The 21,029-nt window shown below is 44.4% G+C and overlaps 1 protein-coding gene across 1 annotated transcript in view; it reads left to right on the plus strand.

Moving 5' to 3' along the window:
* The window catches only part of adgrb1a (adhesion G protein-coupled receptor B1a), a gene marked incomplete at its 5' end in the record, with an annotated part of 169,377 nt that overhangs the window by 121,186 nt on the left and 27,162 nt on the right, over positions 1-21,029 (plus strand). The window contains 8 exons of the mRNA XM_084336668.1: positions 3,209-3,312; positions 5,108-5,210; positions 6,021-6,171; positions 10,949-11,018; positions 11,407-11,473; positions 12,911-12,996; positions 16,157-16,216; positions 19,890-19,988. Of these exons, the coding sequence (XP_084192794.1) occupies positions 3,209-3,312; positions 5,108-5,210; positions 6,021-6,171; positions 10,949-11,018; positions 11,407-11,473; positions 12,911-12,996; positions 16,157-16,216; positions 19,890-19,988 (740 nt within the window). The remainder of the gene's footprint in view (positions 1-3,208; positions 3,313-5,107; positions 5,211-6,020; positions 6,172-10,948; positions 11,019-11,406; positions 11,474-12,910; positions 12,997-16,156; positions 16,217-19,889; positions 19,989-21,029) is intronic.

The raw sequence follows: 21,029 nt of genomic DNA on the forward strand, positions 1-21,029 counted from the left end.
GTTAATATATAGTTACAGGGTAAGAAGGATATATGCTTTGACCCCCTTATTTATTTACCTCTTTTAGGGAGGGGGTTGTCTTTCATAATTAGCTATATTTTTTGAGGGGGGGGACACATTTACCTCTTCTCAATATGTCCCCTGCACCCCCCCCCCCCTAAACCTAAACCTATGATTATGACCAACCCCCTCCACCACTTCGCTGGTGGTACTAGTTGGGGAGACATTTCCACCTCCTGCTCTTGTGGAACGATGCGCTCGCTCAGGGTCACTCTTGTTTTGGACACGAGACGTCCATCCCGGGCCCCCGAGCCCCGCCATTGGTGGAGAGGCCGTAAAAGTTTGCCTTGTCTCGGCGGACGCCTTCCCGCTCCACCGCACTCGTAATCCCCCCCCCCCCCCCCCCCCCCCATCCTTTCCTTTTAGAGGAGGAACTCACCGCAGTGCAGATTAATCAGGGGGATTTAATTAACTTGGCCCAGGCGCACACGCAGCCCATCCTGGAGACACAAGACAGGCTATAAACTCTACCGCTTGAGGGAGGGGCAGAGATACCTCCCCGTGTCCCTTGTCTGTCTCTGTCCCCAGCTCGCCTCATCACGCCGTCCCCTCCTCGTCTTACCTCGCCGCAGATTAAAACGACTAAGGGCAGAATTAGGTTTGCGCTTATTCGTTTGGCGGGGAGGAAGAATGTTCCCGTCCCCTGGCCTGGACGCTCTCTAACCTCATCATTGGTAAGGGAACGCTGTGTGATCCGTTCCTTGGCCTGGCCTGAACGCTCTCTAACCTCGTCATTGGTAAAGGAACGAACGCCGTGTGATCCGTCTGGGACGCCTGCACAGGTGTTACAATTCCCTCCTCCCTTCCCTGTCTGAATCCAGCAGAGCTATGTTAAGTCTGTGTCTCCCCCCCCCCCATTTCTCATTACCGGGCCCGGCTATCTTCAATCTCCCAATTAAATTCCGTTCCCCCGTTAGTCATTGTCCTCTCGGCCATCCGTCTATGCTGCCTCTACGCCTGCGATAAATGACCCCCCCCCCCCCCCCCCATCTCGGGTTTATGTTTGCTCATCTGCCTCCTGCCTTTGTCCTGCACTTGGGTCCCCTGCAACAACAACAACCTGGCCAGATTCCACACCTCCACTGCCTCCCACAGGCTGGGGAGATTTTCATCTTAAATTTGTATTCGTCACAAACACCCCAGCTCCATCCGATTCCTTAGCTTTTTTCACTGTTTACTTATCATGCATTGCAACACTAATATATGGGCAGTACCCCAAGTCAGACTGCCCATATACAAATTATCTTGGGGGTCTGAGGGCAGTAGCCCCCGACCCCCTCCCTGGGGCAGCACTTAAGTTAAGTACCTTCCCTTTGTTCACTTTGGGAGCTAGCCACCATCCCCCGAAATATAACACCTGAGTGCTAGTTGTATAGTGGCAGAGGAGCAGCAGACCAGCAGCATTTGAATTTTCAGTGCTGCATCTGTAGGGCCTGCTGTATATCACTTCTAGACCCCGGCCTGACGCGTCGAGCTGCTGTCGGGTGAATCAGGACACGGCATGTAACGTTTAGCACGCAGTCGGTCCTCCCGTTTGTAGAGCAGGACTGTATATTTGGAAATTAATGAAGCGTAATGCACGTGACCGCACACACACACACTCACACACGTGCGCGTGCATTGCACACTCGTAAATATACTAGTGTACAGAGGCTCAGCTTGATACTGCAGCCCTTCACTGCAGCTGCCATGTTACAGCGTTGCCATGGCAACCAAGACAATGGCTGCGGTGGCATGGAGACGGTAGTTAGTCGTCGATGGTTTAGAGACTATAGGAGGCTTCTGTGTGTGTGTGTGATGTCTGCTTGGAGCTCGTGTTCATAGTCGTGTAATATTGTCGCTGTAGGTCAAGAGGGTTTGTATTATGGGCTGGCCATGAGCTGTATGTGTGTGTGTGTGTGTCTGTACTGAATCACCTTGAAGTCACCTTGCTCTCTCCAGCCAAGGTCAAAAGAGCAGCATCCCTTTGTCTGCCAACATATCAAATACCTCTAAACACAGTAGTGTGTGTGTGTGTGTGTGTGTGTGTGTGTGTGTGTGTGTGTGTGTGTGTGTCCGTGCGCATGCGTGCGTGCATGCGTGGGTGTGTGTGTGCTAGAACAGCCCCCTCCTAATTGATACGTTGACTAAGACTCAGTTAGTCGGATAGTCGTTTTTTAAATGGGGTTTACTCTCTATGCTGAATGATTTGTGATTAGATTAGATTCAAATGTATTTAGGACATAACATTAAATGTAATTCATACAGCACAACTACAGTACAACGAAAATAAGTTTGGCATCCAACCAGACTGCAAATGTAACAGTAAAGTGCTATAGTAATATACAATGTACAGGAGATTAAACTGAGTATAAAATATATACATGTGTACTACTGAGTAACAGTGCTAATCAGATGTATGTACAGGGTTGTAGTTTATTCGTAGTACTATTATGTACAGTGATACAGGTATGAAGTAAGTAAGTAAGTCATACTGGCCAGCAGCACATCCCTGGTCGATTTAAGGCTGAATGACATCCCTAGTATGTGCATGTGAGTGTTAGGGTTGGGTAACGAACTTGGTACCTTTTAGGGTACCGACCGAATTACATCGATACTACAGAATTGCGATTCACGCGAGATCAATTGGTACCAAATTTGGGTACCTTTACATGTTTAGTATAAGAGTGTAAGATACTAGACAAGAGGGAGCCTTTTCCACAAATATATATATTGTCCCGTCTCTTGGGTCTTTGGAAAGACCAGACGAGGTCAGAGGAGTTTGATAATATTTACTGAGGATGGCCAGATATTGTTGATATTTATACATTTAAAACAATATAATACATGATCATGCGATTTATTTAGTTTCAACAACAAATAACAAAATGTTCAAAATAAATAACAATGTTGAAATTGAGAAGTTTGAACTGAAATAAAACATTTTGTTATTACAGAAAAAGGTACCAATACCGAAATCGGTTAAAATGTGAACGGTACCAAATGCTAGTGTGTGTGTGTGTGTGTGTGTGTGTGTGTGTGTGTGTGTGTGTGTGTGTGTGTGTGTGTGTGTGTGTGTGTGTGTGTGTGCGCATGTGCGTGTGTGTGTGTGCCCCTACTAAGCACTAAGCTCAGTCATTCTAAGCATTCCTCTCCTGTTTTCCGTCAGAACATGGACAAAACGCAGCTCCCGTCTGTGACGCTGATCGTGGGCTGTGGAGTGTCCTCCCTCACCCTGCTCCTGCTCATCATCATCTACGTGTCTGTCTGGAGGTAAGCAGAACCCCCCCCCCAGGCACAGACTACAATATGATGACACACACACACACACACATACACACACACACACACACACACACACACACACACACACACACACACACACACACACACACACACACACACACACACACACACACACACACACACACACACACACACACACACACACACACTTCTTACTCTCACACACTCCTACAAGGTCCTTACATTGATCTTGTTTTCCAACTTGCTATATGTAATATAATTGTGTTTATTATTATAGGTGGAGGTTTCTTATAAGCCTTCTGGGCTTTTCTGCCTCTTCCTGCACTGTATATCTTTTGTACTTTACAGTTGTCGTTATTGTGTTTTTTCTTTATCTTGTTTTTATACTGTACAAACAAAATTTGTAAACTAATTATCTTGTAATACGAGATAAAATGAGATTTTATTAGATTAGATTAGATTAAAATGTATTGTCATTATGCAGCACAAGTACAGTAAAAATAAGTTTGGCATCCAACCAGAGTGCTAATGTAACAGTAAAGTGCAATAGTAATATACAATGTACAGGAGATTAAACTGGGTATAAAATATATAAATGAGTACAGAGTACTACTGAGTAGGGATGTCCCGATCGCATTTTTTTGCTCCGATCCGATCCCGATCATGTGATTTTTAGTATCTGCCGATACCGAACTTTACCGATCCGATCTTTCACATTAGTAACAGATTTGACGCATTTTTGTCAGAAACTGGAGAAGCGAGACAAGCCCCTCTGTTGCCTCAATAGCCCCTAGAGCGAGGTGGCTCACATTACATTCACCCTGAGCCCCTGAGAATGTGCTTCATACGAGAAATATTCAAAGTTTCAATCTATTTGCACATTAGTATACATTCACAGTGTTCGACTTACGTAATGATTTGCTCCATTTTGGTCTGAAACGCAGACGATAATCCTCACAAAGCGAATGTTGACGTTATCCAGGCGAACGTTAACTTCATTCAAGCGAGGCATTGCAATCAATACAGCTGTTTGGCAAAGCACCAGCCGCCTCCCCCATTCCTTTGCTCGCTCTAGTCACATAACTTTCTCAGGTGGCGTATTAGATTGGTCGTGTTGAACGCAGCTCTGTTCTTTCCTCCACGCGAAACGTCCGCCTTGCAAACATTGCCACTGGCTATTGGACTGGCTTCGGTTTCAATTTTAAAATGCTTCCAAACTTCTGACATTTTGTCTAGCTGCTTCGAGTCATCAGGTGGACATAACCTGCCGGTGTTGCGGGAGCGACGTGTTGTGAGCTTGTAGGTCTGCTATTTTCGGCATACGTCACTGTCATGCGACGGTGTAAATCAAAGGAAATGCATTTGTTTTGGCAAATTCTTCTGCTCTGTGCGACAATAAATAAATGAATGAATATGTAATTTAAAACCAAAACGAAGGCCTCAGTATGAGTTTAAGACGTGAACATGGTCATGTTTGTTGAATAAAAAAATAAATTAAAAAAAAATACAAATATGTACCCCCGATTGGGGGAAATTCCAGCATCATAGCAGCATGGGGGAGGTACAGGTATGGGCAGGGTAATAGTAGAAATACATATGGTAGAAAGACATACGATACGAATATTGATAAGAATAACAAACTATCTATTCGTTATTGTATATCTACGTCATCTGCGGTCGGTCAAAGCGTCTTCTGTGAAAAGGGGTCTATTAACTCCTCTTGAGAGACGCCAGGATGTCTCGATCCCAAGTACCGTAATAAACACTCAAGTCTCCTCTCTGTACCTCGCTCTTCCTCCAGGTACATTCGCTCTGAGCGCTCCGTCATCCTCATCAACTTCTGCCTCTCCATCATCTCCTCCAACGCCCTCATTCTCATCGGACAGACGCAGACACGGAACAAGGTAGGAGATTAGCTCTCTCTCTCTCTCTCTCTCTCTCTCTCTCAAGGCCACAGCAGACATTTTTCATCTGTCTGATCTCTTTTTTTATATTTCTTTTACTTTTGACTCTCTCCATCTTACTCCCCTGCTCTCCCTTTTGTCACTCCTCCTTCCACCTCCTCCCTCTCTCTATGTTTATTTAAAACTTTGACCCTCTTTCCATCTTACTCCTCCACTCTCCTCCCATCTTATGTATTCTTACCATTTCTCCCTCTCTCTCTGCCTCTCTCTCTCCCTCCCTCTCTTTTTATCTCTCTTTCTCTATTTCTCTCCTCCTTTCTCTCTCCCTCTCTCTTTCTCTCCCTCTCTTTATTTTAAACGTTGATCCTCTCTTGATCTTACTCCTCCACTCACATTTGCCTTATGTGTTCTGTATTCTTACATTTTCTCTCTCACTCTCTCTTTCTCTCTCTCTCTCCATCTTACTCCTCCACTCACCTTTGCCTTATGTGTTCTGTATTCTTACACGTTCTCTCTATTCTCTCACTCTCTCTCTCTCTCCTCTCTTTATCTATATTCTCTCACCCTCTCTCTGCCTCTCTCTCTATCTCTCCCTATCCTCTTTCTTTCTCTATTATCTCTCTCCCCACCCTGTCTTCTTCTCTCTCCCTCTCTCTCTCCCTCTTTCACCCTCTCCCTCTCCTCTTTATTTCTCTATTATCTCTTCCTCTCTCTCTCACCCTCTCTCTGCATCCCCTCTCTCTCTCTCTCTCTCTCTCTCTCTCTCTCTCTCTCTCTCTCTCTCTCTCTCTCTCTCTCTCTCTCTCTCAGGTCTTATGCACGCTGGTAGCTGCGTTCCTTCACTTCTTCTTCCTGTCGTCGTTCTGCTGGGTGCTGACTGAGGCCTGGCAGTCCTACATGGCGGTGACGGGCCGCCTCAGGAACCGCATCATACGCAAGCGCTTCCTGTGTCTCGGCTGGGGTGAGGCCTTCGCTCTTGTCCGTCCCCTTGTCCCCGACGTGGTTAGCCGTCTCGCCTTCCCTCGTCTGTCCTCTTTGTGGAATTAATACTGAAAACGATCGATATTGAATCGTTCCGTTTTCAATCAAATGGAAACAATCTTTTAATCCGTGCCTTTTCTTGGTGGATATGTGAAGATCTTTCCACTGAATGTTGTCTTTAGCCTCCTGTCCTGCACGTGTCTCTACTTTGCCTCCTGGTGAGATTCTACCAAACCACCAAAATCCACAATGGCAGACGCTGGCCCCCTGGAGGTGGTGGGGGGGGGGGGGGGGGGGTATCGGTAGGCGGGGTGGGGTGGGGCGGTAACTGTACATTGGATTATGGACGAAACGTTACTTGGTTCCAAGAAGAGGGTCTCGTGTATTATTGGGTTTAATAGAACATGTATTGTACATTGGAGGGGGTTGCGTTAGGACATTTACAGGGGCCAGTTTCGAATTGCAGTCTCCCGTAGGCGTTCTTTGAGAGTGTTTTTGAAAGTGGGTAGTGATTCACATTCCTTTACAGCTGTGGGTAGGGCGTTCCACATTGATGTGGCATAATTGCTAAACGTGTTTAGTCCCTTGTTTGAGCCGAATCTGGGTTTAACATGATTTGTGGAGCTCCCTCTGGTGTTGTGGTCGTGGTATTCACTGACCTTTGGGAAATATTTTTACATGTACATGGGTACCTTAGTCGTGTAGTGTATCTTGTAGACCAGGCCCATTGCAAGTTGCTGTACTCTGTCGTCTACTCTAAGCCATCCTATGTTGTCAAAGTGGGCAGGGGTGAGGTGGGTTCTAGGAGTAAGGTCAAGCAGTAGTCTGACCAGTTTGTTTTGAGATGGTTGTATGTAATTTAGTTTTTAGTGCCTTTGAGGTGCTTTGGTACCATGAGGTGCAAGCATAGTCATAGTACCTAACATGCTTTGCATCCTCGCCATTCTGGAATGCCCACGTCGCGCTAAAACCTTATGTAATGTTAACTGTCGATGTACTAGTAGCCTCAGCAAGCTAACGTTAGCTGGCTCCACTAGCAGCATGTCGATGTACTAGTAGCCTCAGTAAGCTAACGTTAGCTGGCTCCACTAGCAGCATGTTGATGTACTAGTAGCCTCAGCAAGCTAACGTTAGCTGGCTCCACTAGCAGCATGTCGATGTACTAGTAGCCTCAGCAAGCTAACGTTAGCTGGCTCCACTAGCAGCCTCCTCCCTCCTCTCTCTCTCTCTCTCTCTCTCTCTCTCTCTCTCTCTGCTAACAATCCTGATTCGATTCTTGAACCTATTTAATTAAAAAGGAAGATATTGATGGACATTAGCTATAGTATAGCTCAGCAGCTGTAACAGAATAACAGCTGCCATACCAGTGTTTTACCCCTTCAGAAGCATTTATATAGACATTTTAAGATAAGTTAATATACCGTGATATATACCGTTACCGTCTATGCTTCAAATTATACCGTGATATACATTTTAGACCATACCGTCCAGCCCGAGTCTCTGAGGAATTTGGAGGGGATATTGTCATGGCCAGTGGCCTTGTTAGGTTGGAGGGTGCTCAGTTTTTGTTACCATTTCTAGTTTGAAATCGTCTTTGCGGACCCCTAGGTTATTTTAGTAGGCTATGATGTGTTCTACCCCAAAATGCCCTGAGTAGGAGGGTAGTTTGTTTACCAGTGTTGTGGCTATGTTTGTGAAGAAAATGTTTAAGTAATTGGCTACATCCAGCTTGTCTGGTTTTGAGTTTTTTACTGCAGCCTAGTTGATTATTGAGTAATTTCCAAAGTTCACGTGGTTTGTTTTTGTTTTCCTCAGTTTTGTCATTGATGAAATTCTTTTTTGCAGTTTTGATCATGGAGTTTACGTCATTTCTTAGTCTGTTTCTTTCCAGTTTGAGTTCAGTCACGTGGGTTTGGAGTTCACTGCTCGTGCTTTTGGTAAGCTTTGACTGACTTTTACGAAACTCAGAGAATTTTTTTGTCTCTGGTTTTCATAGCGGCCAATATTTCCGAGTGCATCCACGGCTCAGCGCGATTCTTTACCCTGGTGGTTCTTAGGGGGGCCATGTCGTTTAGCAGGGTTCGAAATTAACGGGGGCTTGGGGCAAAATGCCCGTGAAAATGGACAAAATGCCCTCGAAAATCTGTTAAGGGGGGCACAAAATGCCCCCGACAGTTTACTAATTATATATATATATTTATATTTATATATATATGGAGAGGGTTTCCGTTGTCCGGTAATTACCGTTTTTTTACCGGGGAAATCTGTTGAAGTCTGACATATTTAAATATCTCCGGTCTTAATGTCCTGTGAAAATAATTCCCTTGCGACCTGTGCTGGATTAGCGAGAAGCATGCAACTGCAGAGCCGCAGAGCTCACAGTTGTGCCCGCACAGTGCAATACTCCAATTCAGCCATTGGCAATTCAGCCATTGAGTAGGTGGCGCTGCTGAGCGGTCCCCAGACCGGACCTGATAGCGCCGCTGGCTCTGCGGCTCTGCAGTTGCAATAATATGACTTCTACTGGTGTATCATTTGTACACCATTAATTTATCAATACATTCATTGATCAATAATCTACGTATTATTACCATGCTACCTATGTTCATTATTATTAACAGGAACAATTTAAATAAATAACGTTAGTTGGAGAACTTAAGGTTTAGTGGCCATTTGTCATTAACTAATAAATGAACAATGCGCCACGATGCACCTACTAGTGTTTTTATACTCGGGTAACAAAAGAAGTTGTGGGTGTTGCCCAGGCTGCAATGTCCAGGCTGCAGCTGATGTAGTTTATAAGGTTTAATGTCCAAAGAAAATGATGGTTGAGAACAGAAGTTTGCGTCTTCAGTGAAAAAACATTCTCTCTCAGCAGGTGCATAATACTTGTCCAATCGGTGGCAGTGAACGTATTGTAGCGATCAGTCATGCAGTAATGTCGAGAAGAATGAGGAGATGTTGTATTCGTATATATGGTGGTTTAATTCCAGCTCAATATGGGTTTTACAGGTTAATATTCCCTTGTAAAGCACAACACAGCTACCTGCTAATACGCTAGCTTCACAACAAACTAACATCCGGTCCGTCCTCCTATATCTCCCTCCGGGGGGAAACAAGTAACCACACCCCCAGCTAGACAGAGCGACACATTATTATACCTGAACGGTCGGCTCTGGTATGGGGGGCCAGGCGATTGTCGTTGAGCGACAGACGATCGCATCGCCAGGCGACGTCGGTCGCTCGCCGTGTGCAGACCACTTTATGGCCCCCAAGATGCCTCATGCTCTTGATTTGATTTGATTTGATTTGATTTATTAATTATTTAAGGCTGTTACCTCTATGTTGTTCATGCTGTTACCTCTCTGTTGTTCAGGCTGTTACATCTGTTTAATTTAATTTAACCAAATCTTAAAATTTCAGATTTTGACTTTTAACAAAAACAATTGGTATGATCTCTATAATCAGCAAGCATGATGTACAACCCTTATAGCTATTTTTTTGCAGTATGCTTATCTTTTGTAGGTTGGTTTTATATGTATTCACAATATGAGCTGTGTTGTGAATGTGAATAAAATAATAAAATGAAGTTAACTGTTTGAGGTCATTAATTGAGTTGTATTAAATCAAATAAGGATGTTTAATAATAACCGTTTTTCATAAAAATTCAGTGCCCCCGAAAATCAATTAAGGGGGGCAAAAAAAGCCCTTGCATTTTTTTATTTTTTTTTTCTAACCCTGTTGTTTAGTATTGTTGAACATTTGGTTTTGAAACCAAGCCATGTTTTTTAAACCAGTGTACCATTGAGCTCATCTGACCAGTCCAGGCTCTCCAGTTCAAGGTTAAAGGCCTCGCTAGAGTAGGTTTTGAGGTCTCTAGATGTGACTGTGTTGTGGCAGCTGGCCTTTTGTTTTAGCTTTTTGTGGGTATAGAATATCATATAATGATCACTTAACCCACATGCTATAACCCCTTTATTGGAGATCTTGGACTTGTCAGAGGTCAGGATGAGGTCAATGGTAGTCTGAGTTGATTCACATACACGTGTGGGTTGGGTGATCAGCTGGCTGAGGCCGTGCAAATCACAAAACCTATTGAATGATTTGAAGACGGGTGCATCTTTTTGTTGCATATCCGTGTTCCAATCCCCGATAAGAATCTTTTCTGCATCCGCAGCTCCAGCTAAGAACACATCCAGCGTATCACAAAAGCCATTTTGATCTGGCGGTCTGTAAATTGTGCCGACTAGAACAGATTTAGCCCTTTCAAATAGAATTTCCACCCATACAGTTTCAATAGCCTCATGATATAGGTCAGTACGGTTAATGAATTTGTTACTTGTTCCTATCATTTTGGACTATTGAATAATAAACTAATAAATAAACTCTATTTCAGGGTCTGCTACTGATGAATCCAGTTTAGTTTCAGAAAAACATAGTATGTTTACCTTACCGCTAATAAACAGTTGTCTTATTTCGGCCAGCTTATGTCTTAGGCTGTTTACGTTCAGATGAAAAATATGTAGTCCGTTTTTATTTGATGTGTTGTCGACAGAAAATAAAGATGGAGATGTTACATGGTAGCAACTTTTTGTACATTTGCTGTGTTGATTCACTAAGTTCACACATTTCAAGCATCAGCTAGCCTGCTCCATTAGCATTAGCTGTTAGCAATGACAGCAGCCAGCTAGCTCGCTTGGGGTTGCACATCCCTAATACCTAGCCCTACTAATCGGCCTTCCCCGTTCATTCCTCAGGTTTGCCTGCCCTGGTCGTAGCCATTTCAGTGGGATTCACCAAAGCAAAGGGATATGGAACTCCCAACTAGTAAGTGTGCCTGCCTCACTATTTGTACTGCTTATCATATCTTTCAGTAGATCTAGTATTGCATGTTCCCTTTCTCCTTAGATAGCGATGCGTAATGCAGGGATATACTGTACAACCTTTAGCTGTGATGTTTGTAGGTTAATTAATCTCTTCTTCTCCTGATTCTGTCTTTCATATCAACGCATTCCTCCTCATCTGTCGTCTCTCATCCTCCATGCCTGTCCTGGCTGCCACACCTTCAACTCTCTCCTCTCCATCCTTTTCATCCCCCATTCCTTTCCTTCTCTCTCTTTCACAACCCCCACATCTCTCTTTTATCCCCTCTTGTTCCTGCCCCTGATTCTTCCTCCTCATCCTCCTCCACCTCCTCCTCCACCTTCTCTCTCAGCTGCTGGCTCTCTCTGGAAGGCGGTCTTCTCTATGCGTTCGTTGGACCCGCAGCGGCTGTAGTCTTGGTACTTCCTCTCTCAGACTCTCCAAGGAAGCCTTTTCTCTCCTCCGAGCTTCTTAAGCATCGGTTGCTTCTAAAAGCCTCCGTCCTGAATTTAAACTCAAGTTGATTTTACAACGTAGTCGTAGCGATAACCTTCCATCTTGCCACTGTTTTAAAAACAATATTTTAACATTTTGTAGAAGATTTTGATTTATCTGCACCCATTTCTACGTCGTCCTCCAATGTTCTTGTTATTTTCGGACTATTTTGTTATTGATAACAGCAAACGAGCAGAATAACATGACCGTGGAGATATTAGGGCCACAGTCCTGTACTGTGTCTGTGATTACCAGTGGGATCTTTAGACTACGTTTTCAAAATAAAAAAACAACAAGTGAGACCTTAACTGTAACGCTGCTCGACCGTTCATGAACCTGACTTTACCTCACGCAGGTCATGGTTTATGTAGGAATTTCACATCGTACAGTGTTCTCCCCCAGTCAAAAAGTAATCTATCCCTCAGCGATCCCAGTAACTCCATGGTGTCGACGTCCATCTCTCCCACTCTCCCCTAATGTCACCGTCATTGACATTTCAGATGCTAAGAGTCTAAATTTGGTTAGAATCTTTTTTGCGTACTTTTTTTTTAAGTGACTCACTTTAATGTGCATGCCGGCATGCTTCACTCTGGGTTTGCCTGTGATGGTGGTAGTGTACAGTGAGCGCTTGTTGATGCTCTCAGTGTCTGTAGAGTAAGATCTGTGTTTTAAATGAGGGCTGCTCCCTCTCCGCTGTTTAGTTAAAGGTGCTGTACGTGGTATTTTCTCTGTTAAAAATACGTGTTAAATAGCTCTACATTCCTACAGCCATCACTGATATAGTGTGTGTGGTCAGTAACATGGGTCTCTCAGTCCCTCCTGCTCTGCAGTAAACAGAAAATAAATTTCCTAGTATCCTGTTCCCACTTTATCCAATCAGGAGAGAGAACCCTAGATATCTTTCTTTATTTCAAGAAATCTTGCCAAGCCACATTTGCGTACCGCACATTATTGTATAGTGGAGGGACTGGGAGACCCATGTTACTGACCAAACACTCACATTATATCAGTAATGGCTGTCGGAATGTAGAGCTATTATTTTTACATGTAGACAACTTGTGTTGTGTTACAGCACCTTTAACCTTAAATGTAAATGTTATGTTAGCACCTTCTGTTGCAAATGTCTTAGTCAACTCAGAGGTTTTTGTTCATTATGTGAAAACGCAATGTTACAGATTTGTCCTTCATATCAACTCAAATCCAATTACTCTTAGTTGACTAAGAACGTATTCAGTTTAGGACGGTTGGCGGTGTGTATCTTGTTGTTGTCACTGGTTTATCTTGTTGTTGTCGGTTGTTTATCATGTTGTTGTCGTTTGTTTATCTTGCCGCATTAATCACATCTTCTCTCTCTCCTGCAGGTAAACATGGTTATCGGGATTCTCGTTTTTAACAAACTGGTGTCCAAAGACGGCATTACTGATATGAAACTGAAGGAGAGGGCGGGGTATGCCTTATAACCACACATCCATCTCACTATAGCGACCTATAACCAGCTTGGAGGCGTAAGCTAGGGGGGGGGGGGCTTGGGGGGAGGTGATACGATTGGCTCTTTATTTGAAAACACGCCCCCAAAAAAGGTGGGGATTAGGGATATGTTTTTTATTCTCTTTTTTAAGTGACATTTCACTTTTAAAACCAGAGATAATTAAAAAGATAAATATATAAATGAAAAAGAACAGGTGACCGGGTGGCGCAGCGGTCTAAGCGTCTGCCCACCACCACAGAGACAGTGGGATCAAATCCAGCTGTGGTGCTTCCGGGTTGGCCGACCGTTGGCAGTGTTAGCGGGTGGGAAACCCGGCGAGGGTGGGTCCTGGTCGTTGTAAACAGCGACTCCTACAGTTCGGTTGGGGCGCCTGCACAGCAAGGGAAGGATCTAGGAGAGGTAGTGTGATCCTTCCACACGTTACACTCTCCCAGTGAGAGTCCGCGCTGCCAGGTGAAAAGAAGCGGTGGGCTGAGTACACATGTGTCGGAGGAAGCATGTGATAGTCTCCGCCCTTCCGGACCGACGGTAGGGGGTAGAGTGCGCAACGACCAGGAAGGGGGGATTGGGAATTGGCATAACGACTAACATTGGGATGGGAGAAAATTGAAAAAAAAAGGAAGGAGGAAAAAAAAATGAAAAAGAACTGAAGGAACAGGAGCAGTGAACAATGTGAGAGTGGCAATGAGAATATATCTATTGTCAGTCCCACAGGATGATCAAAGTTGATGGTATCAGTGGGTAGGCGGGGCCAGACAGACTCCAGATAGGAAGATAGAAAAAGATGAGAGGCGGAAAAGAAAAAAATTGGGATGAAGAAAGATGTAAAGAAATTGTCTGGTTATTGGTCCTACTCAGAAACAGCAAGACGACCGCTCATCTCATCGCTTTCCTTAAGTTCCATATGTGTTGCTTCTGTTTCCTTTTTTAAAATTTTTTTACATTATGCCTTCAGCTGCTCCTTGTTTGCAGGTGTCGCTATCGATGTGAACTTCTGTAAATCCATCTGTGTCTCCTGTTTTGGTTGTTTTCTGGTCAAGGGAAGCAGGGCTCCTATATAACGCTAAGACGGTCTAATTGACTCGAGAAGTCCGCAGGTGGAAGTCGCCCGTCGTTATAGCGAGATAAAGTCCCCCCAAAAAAGGGATTGACATCCGCGGGAAGGAGCCGCACGCTTTTTGTGAATTCGCACCAGTGGACTGATTTACTTACATCTTTGTTTGCATGTTTAAAGCTGCACCGGGTAGTTTTGAGGAGAAAGAATTAATATATACCGGTAGTTACATACAAACACTTTAATGTTCTCGACACGAACCCGACTCTCTATTCTCTCTTCCTCTCTATCTCTCTCCCCCTCCCTCTGCCTCTCCCCCCTCTCTATCTCTCTCTCTCTCCTCCCTCTCTCCCCCCTCCTCCCTCTCTCTCTCCTCCTCCCTCTCTCTGCCCCTCCTCCTCCCTCTCTCTCCCTCCCCTCTCTCCCGCTTCCCTCCTCCCTCTCTCTCCTCCTCCCTCTCTCTATCCCCCCCTCTCCCGATTTCCTCCTCCCTCTCTCTCCTCTCTCTCTCCCCCCTCTCCTCCTCTCTCTCTCTCACTCACTCTCTCCTCCCTATCTCTCTCCCCCCTCTCCTCCTCCCCTCTCTCTCTCCCCCTCTCCTCCTCCCTCCTCTCTCTATCCCCCCTCTCTCCTGCTTTCCTCCTCCCTCTATCTCTCTCCTCCTCCCTCTCTCTATCCCCCCTCTCTCCCGCTTTCCTCCTCCCTCTCTCTCATATCTCTCTCTCTCTCCCCCCTCTCCTCCTCTCTCTCTCACTCTCACTCTCTCTCTCTCTCTCTCTCTCGCTCTCTCCCTCTCTCTCTCTCACACCCTTTGAAACAAAGTGAAGTGCACTTCGTATGGTAAAGGTGGTGGGAGGGTATAGGAGCACCACAGGCAAACAGACCACTTCTAGTTTCAAAAAGAGGATATGGAGAGGGCTTCAGCGTTCTTGGTTTTGTTTCGGTAGGTGCTCTTTGGATTAAATCCGGGGTAGGATTCATTATAAAAAAGTTGAGATCCAAGGCAGCTCTACAAGTTTTAAAATGCCTTTATTTTATGGCTCACATTATTTAGAGAATTTTAAAATAAACCGGCATGTTTTGGCCTACACAGGGCCTTCATCAGGGTGTGATGAAGGGTGTGATGAAGGCCCTGTGTAGGCCGAAACATGTCGGTTTATTAAAAAATTCTCTAAATAATGTGAGCCATAAAATAAAGGCATTTTAAAACTTGTAGAGCTGCCTTGGATCTCAACTTCTAGTTTCAATCAGTACTCCAGTTATTCTCCTGTAACACTTTATGTATTCAATACTAAAGATATGTCGTACTTTATTTAGACTTTTCTGATTTTAATCCCCCTAAACTAGCCCAGTGTACATTTAACATAATACTCATTCTCTGGTTCATTCTAAGGAACAGACCTGATGAATGTTTTATGATGTGAAACAGATGTAATAAAGATAATATCTTATATAATATCATTATTATGCATCCTCGTAAGCCGGTCCACGATTTTACAAGGAGTGTGCGCCCCCTCTCGACGGACGAGCGTCCTGAAAAGAACGCTTTGTTCTTTAACCGTTTGCACATTGTGATTTCCGTGGCTTTTATATATCCGTGTTTAAAATAAATCTTTTTTATAAAACACCCCTCCCCCCCAAAAACCACGGGTATGAAGATAATGCGAGATATGATGAACTTTTTGGGGGGGAGAATTCTTTTCCACCTATCTCAATGATTGGAGGATCAAGAAAAGAGGGCGGGGTTTGAGATAGCTCACTCGAGTACGGTGAACAAGCTTATACCTTCTTATTGGCTTGTCTCCAACCGTCGACAACCAATCAAACAATCACATCATCACATCACATGGTCCCTGCTCCCCTTTGCCCTGCAGGCCGCTCTGTCTCCATCGGCGTTGTTAGTGCATCCAAATATTATTATTATTATTATCATTTTCTCTCTCTCTCTCTCTCTCTGAACAATATGTTTGCCTCCTTTCAATGATCTCTGTTCTACTTGTACTTGTTTTTGCTGTCTGAAACGTCACGTTTGAGTTTGCACAGAATCCCCTCTCTCTCACTCAGGGCTCTACAATCAGGAACACCTCAGTCTCAGAGGCCCCCTCCCATGTCATCAGTGATTGGGTAAAAAGAAACGATCCGCCCCGCCCCCCACACTACCTCTTAACGTATTGGCTACCAGCCCTGCCCGTCACCAAACCTGCCGAATCCGCTTCTCTAGTGAGCACCTCTGATTGGCTTACTATTACTTCCTTGCTATTTACCTTAACCCCTTGTTAGCTGGATACAAACATTTTAACACGATTATCTCTTTAACAATTGACGACACGCTTGTAGTTGTACATTTAACCACTCAGTAGCTGTCTCCATTGTGACGTACAGTAGTTTCACAAGACTAGACTAGTTTAACAATATTCTTAGAGGTGCTGTAAGTGGTATTTCTTGGTTAAAATAAGCTCTACATTTTGACAGCCATCACTGATATAGACTAGAGTGTCTGGTAACATGGGTCTCCCAGTCCCTCCACTCTGCAGTAAACACAAAATGCATTTTCTGGTATTCTGTTCTCCAATCAGGAGAGAGAACCCTAGATATTTTAAGATCTTGCCAAGACTGGGAGACCCATGTTACTGACAAAACACTCTATATCAGTGATGGCTGTTGGGAGTGTAGAGCTATTATTTTAACAACAATAGAAAAACACCACTTACAGCACCTTTAATATAATACATACTCTTGATTGTGTGCCTGTGTGTGTGTGAATGCATGTGTGCAAGGATATCAGTGTGGCAGTGTGTGTGCGTCCGTGGTGTGTGTACTCCTGACTCATGATGACTGCCTTATCAAGTAGCTGTCTTGACCGTAGTAAGCTAGCAGCGGAAGCTAACGCTGTGTGTGTGTGTCCACTGAGAACACTGACCCCATCCTCTGACTGTGACCTTACAACCTCTCTGCCGAGTGTAAAACACAGCGGATAGCAGACGGAGCGCCGCTGTAGTGGCAGCTACCGGCTCACGGAGCCGGGCTGTGTTTTTAGCCTGGCAGCGGACGGATAAAGCGGTGCCGGGAGTAGCGGATGCGTTCCCCCCCCCCCCCCCCCCCCCTCTTGGGCATCTGCCCCCCCCCCCCCCCCCCCCCCATCTCCCTCCTGCATGCCTTTTCTCAGGGTTCAAATGCATAACATGTTTAATGAAGCAAATTAATGTGTGCGGCATCCAATTAAGCACGCCGCAGCATCTGTACAGGGAGAGACCGCACGCACCTCCGAGACCGCCTCCCCGGTGAGGCTCTACCCCCCCCCCTCAAAATTAAAGCATAATTGGCTGGGAAAAAACAGACAAGATAAAAATGTATTCCATCCAGCGCTGGAGATTCCGCACTACCTGTTTTAACATTGTAATTGCTCCTCCTTGGCAAAAAACACCAAACTATTTGGAAGCATTATCCCCGTGTATCGACATAGTAACCAGACTAATCTGTCTTTTTACTACGATGTACCTTACTACTGTGCTACTATACTTATACTACTACCTCATCTTGCTAATATGTCTATACTACTATGCACTCGGAGTGTAACACTCAAGTTCAACACTATTTGACGAACAATGTCACTGACCCTTAGCTGCCAGAGATGTACCCTTCCTGCTGACTTGTTGCTCGCAATCTGTAAGTCGCTTTTGGAGAAAAGCGTCAGCTAAACAACTGAATGTAAATGTAATTGGCCTGGTCTAGCTGCTAGCTATTTGGGTAATATTTAAACTTGACAACACTGACAGCTTGTATTCCTTTTAAAACAGGTTGGTGTTCAAGTCAGAACAACAAGTGAGAACGTTTAGATGAGAAGTCTTCAGTTGAAGGAACTAGATGAGAACCGGTCAATGTTTGTGCCTGTTGGATTTTTTTCTTTTTTTTTATGCATTCCAGTCAGCGGCCCTCCCCTCTCCATCATAAAGACAGGGGAAATAGTGTTGTATTTCAAAAGATGCTGATTGCTTTTTAATATCACTGCCCGTGGCAGGCGTTTAGTGGTTGTATTGCCCTTTTGCTTGAAATTGAATTCCTTCCATTATGTGATTTTTAATCCAGGCGTCCAGGGGCTATACGGAATCGATTCCTTTAGCTCCTCGACTTTGTAATTGTTTATTTCGCAAGAGGCCTTTTTTGTAACAGAACTCTTAGTTAGTGAGTTCTATCTGTTTCTTTTAGACGTGCGCCGGGATCGCCGCGCGTCAGCGGTGTAGTTTCAAATTCAATAAGTTTGTTTATTATTTGTCATAATAAAATACAGAATACTTTATGAGGAAATACTTGTTTCTGTATGCGATCGTATAACAAGCGTAGATTCACAATAGCTGCTTGCGATAGGCCGATCCTGTTGCCACACCCCCTTGTAGCCAATTGGCTAAAACACACACATATACACACTTGACCTCCATGCCCGATGTCAGCCTCCTAGGGTGAAACCTGTGGCCTCTAGAGGGTGGGGGACACTCATAGAGTGACATATAGAGCTGCTGGTCACAGCTGTGGTTGGAGTCTGTTATCAGCACCCTCCAGAGGGGTCAGACTGTTGTGCCTTCAAGAAGACCTCGTTCAAACCTTTATTTCAACTCGTGAGACACAGAGGTTACCCTCGTTTACAGCGACGACGAGCTTACAAAACAAGACACGGTATATCAGCGATTTCATACATATAGGCACAATAAATAAGAATAAACAATAGGAAATCCGCTAAGGCGGCTACAGGTCGGAGATCATACTTTTAAATGCAGCAAGAGAAGGAAGAACCTTCAGAGTCAGTCGGAGGGCATTCCAGGTGTCGGAAGCATCAAAGGAAAAAGCAGTTTTTCCCAATTCAGAGCAAGCTCTAGGAACCCTAAGGACCAACTAGGGTAATGATGAGACGTGCAGGCAGCTCCTCAGTAAAACCACACGCCTGTCCTGTCCAGCACGTCATGGTGCCGCCTTGAGACACAAACAAGTCACGCCTCTATCCATCGCTAGGAGGGTTACGCCTCTCGGCGAACACACAAGTACGAACACAGTCATTCTTAATAGGTTAGCAATTACGTAGCGTGCGGTGGTTGTAATTACCGCATTGAGCCCATTGTGTGCATGTGTGTGTGTTCATGTGGAGGCGAATGCATGTGAGTGGCAGCTTGGTATGTCTTATGTGTGTAATAAGTCCTGGTCTCAGAGCTTGGCGATGTCCGTATCGAGGCCTAATCAGCCCCGCCCCGGCAGTGCGTGTTTTAGAAATAACCAGGGCTGAGGATTCCTTCCTGGAATTGATTCTGTAAACAGACAAAGCATGTGAAGAAGAAGAAGGAGACGTAAATCCTCAGCAGAGGTACGGTGCGATGCGTTTTTGATAATGCGTTTTACGGCATATAAAACAATAAACGGGGCAAAAGGGTTTTGCATTTCGAGAGTAAGCCACGGCGTTGGGTGATGTAGCGCCAGGTCCCCCGAGGCCAGTAAGCTCCCCCTACCCACGGAAATAATAACTCCCCTTATTTGGGAAGAGAATCTACGCATACACTTGACATACAGTATTCTCCAACGTGGTCTCATCTTACCCCCCTCCCACCCCCCACACACACACACACATGAACACAAAAACGCAAAATATGATGCGCACCATACATAGTAGCCCTGAGAGAGAGACAGAATACTGTGACTCATTGTGTGTGTGCGTGTATGTACGTCTGTGAGTCTCTTGCGTGTGTGTGTGTGTGTGTGTAGGTGCATTTGTATGTGTCTGTGTATGTTACAGCGTCTTAATTTGACTTTGCAGTCAGATGACAGTGCCACTGTACAATATGACGCTCAAATGTGCCAAGTGCGGAGTTATCTCGTCGGCAGATGTTTCCACCACAGCTACCAGTAATGCCATGTTAGTCCCGCTACTTATTTATTACTGCTTCCCCCCCTTGTTTCCTTTCCTTTTTTACACTTCCTCCTCACCCCTCTATCCCTTTATCCCTCATTTCTTCTTCTTCTTCTTCTGCTGCTTCTTCTCCTCCCTTGTGTCCTCGCTGTGAGGTTGTCAGAGAGGCTTGTGTGCTCTGTTGATGAAAGCTAATTGAAAGGTGTGTGTTTGTGAGTGTGTGTGTGTGTGTGTGTGTGTGTGTATTTGTGCATGTGTGCTTGCATATCTACCTACTGTGCAAAATGTCTTACGCCGCCTGAAAAAATTTGGTTTAACCCTTGCACTACCACACTACAGAATAGTTAACCCTTTCACTGCCACAGTATATATGGTTAACCCTTTCACTACCACACTACAGAAGGTTAACCTTTCACTACCACACTACAGAAGGTTAACCCTTTCACTACCACACTACAGAATGGTTAAGCTGCTGTATTTATGTGGGAGGCGAGTGTTTTATTTGCTCAGGAAAGAAAAAATATATATAACATTAGAATTGATAAATGCAAGTAAACGTGTCGTTAATCAGACCTGTCAGGATTGCGGGTGGCTTTTATCGAAGCTTGCAATGCAATTTGCAAAGTTTCCTGTGTTTTTGTTGCAGGAAAATGAGATTAGATTAAATTAGATTAAAATGTATTGTCATTATACAGCACAAGTACAGTACAACGAAAATAAGTGTGCCATCCAACCAGAATACAAACAGTAAAGTGCAATAGTAATATACAATGTACAGGTGATTAAACTGGGTATAAAATATATAAATTAGATCAGATGTATGTACAGAGTTGTAGTATTAATATGTACAGTGATACAGGTATAAAGACACTATGGTAGTAAGGCATACTGGCCAGCAGCATAACTAGTAAGAGTAGGTAAGGGATATGTACAGATATATAGTATCTACAGATATGTAAAAAGGATTATATGCAGGTATGTGCAGACAGATGTGGATATATACGGTAAGAATAAATATATAAAGTATATACAGCATTATTGTACATG

Source organism: Notolepis coatsorum, assembly GCF_963971535.1.
Source record: "Notolepis coatsorum genome assembly, chromosome: 19".
In the NCBI taxonomy this organism is placed as follows: domain Eukaryota; kingdom Metazoa; phylum Chordata; class Actinopteri; order Aulopiformes; family Paralepididae; genus Notolepis; species Notolepis coatsorum.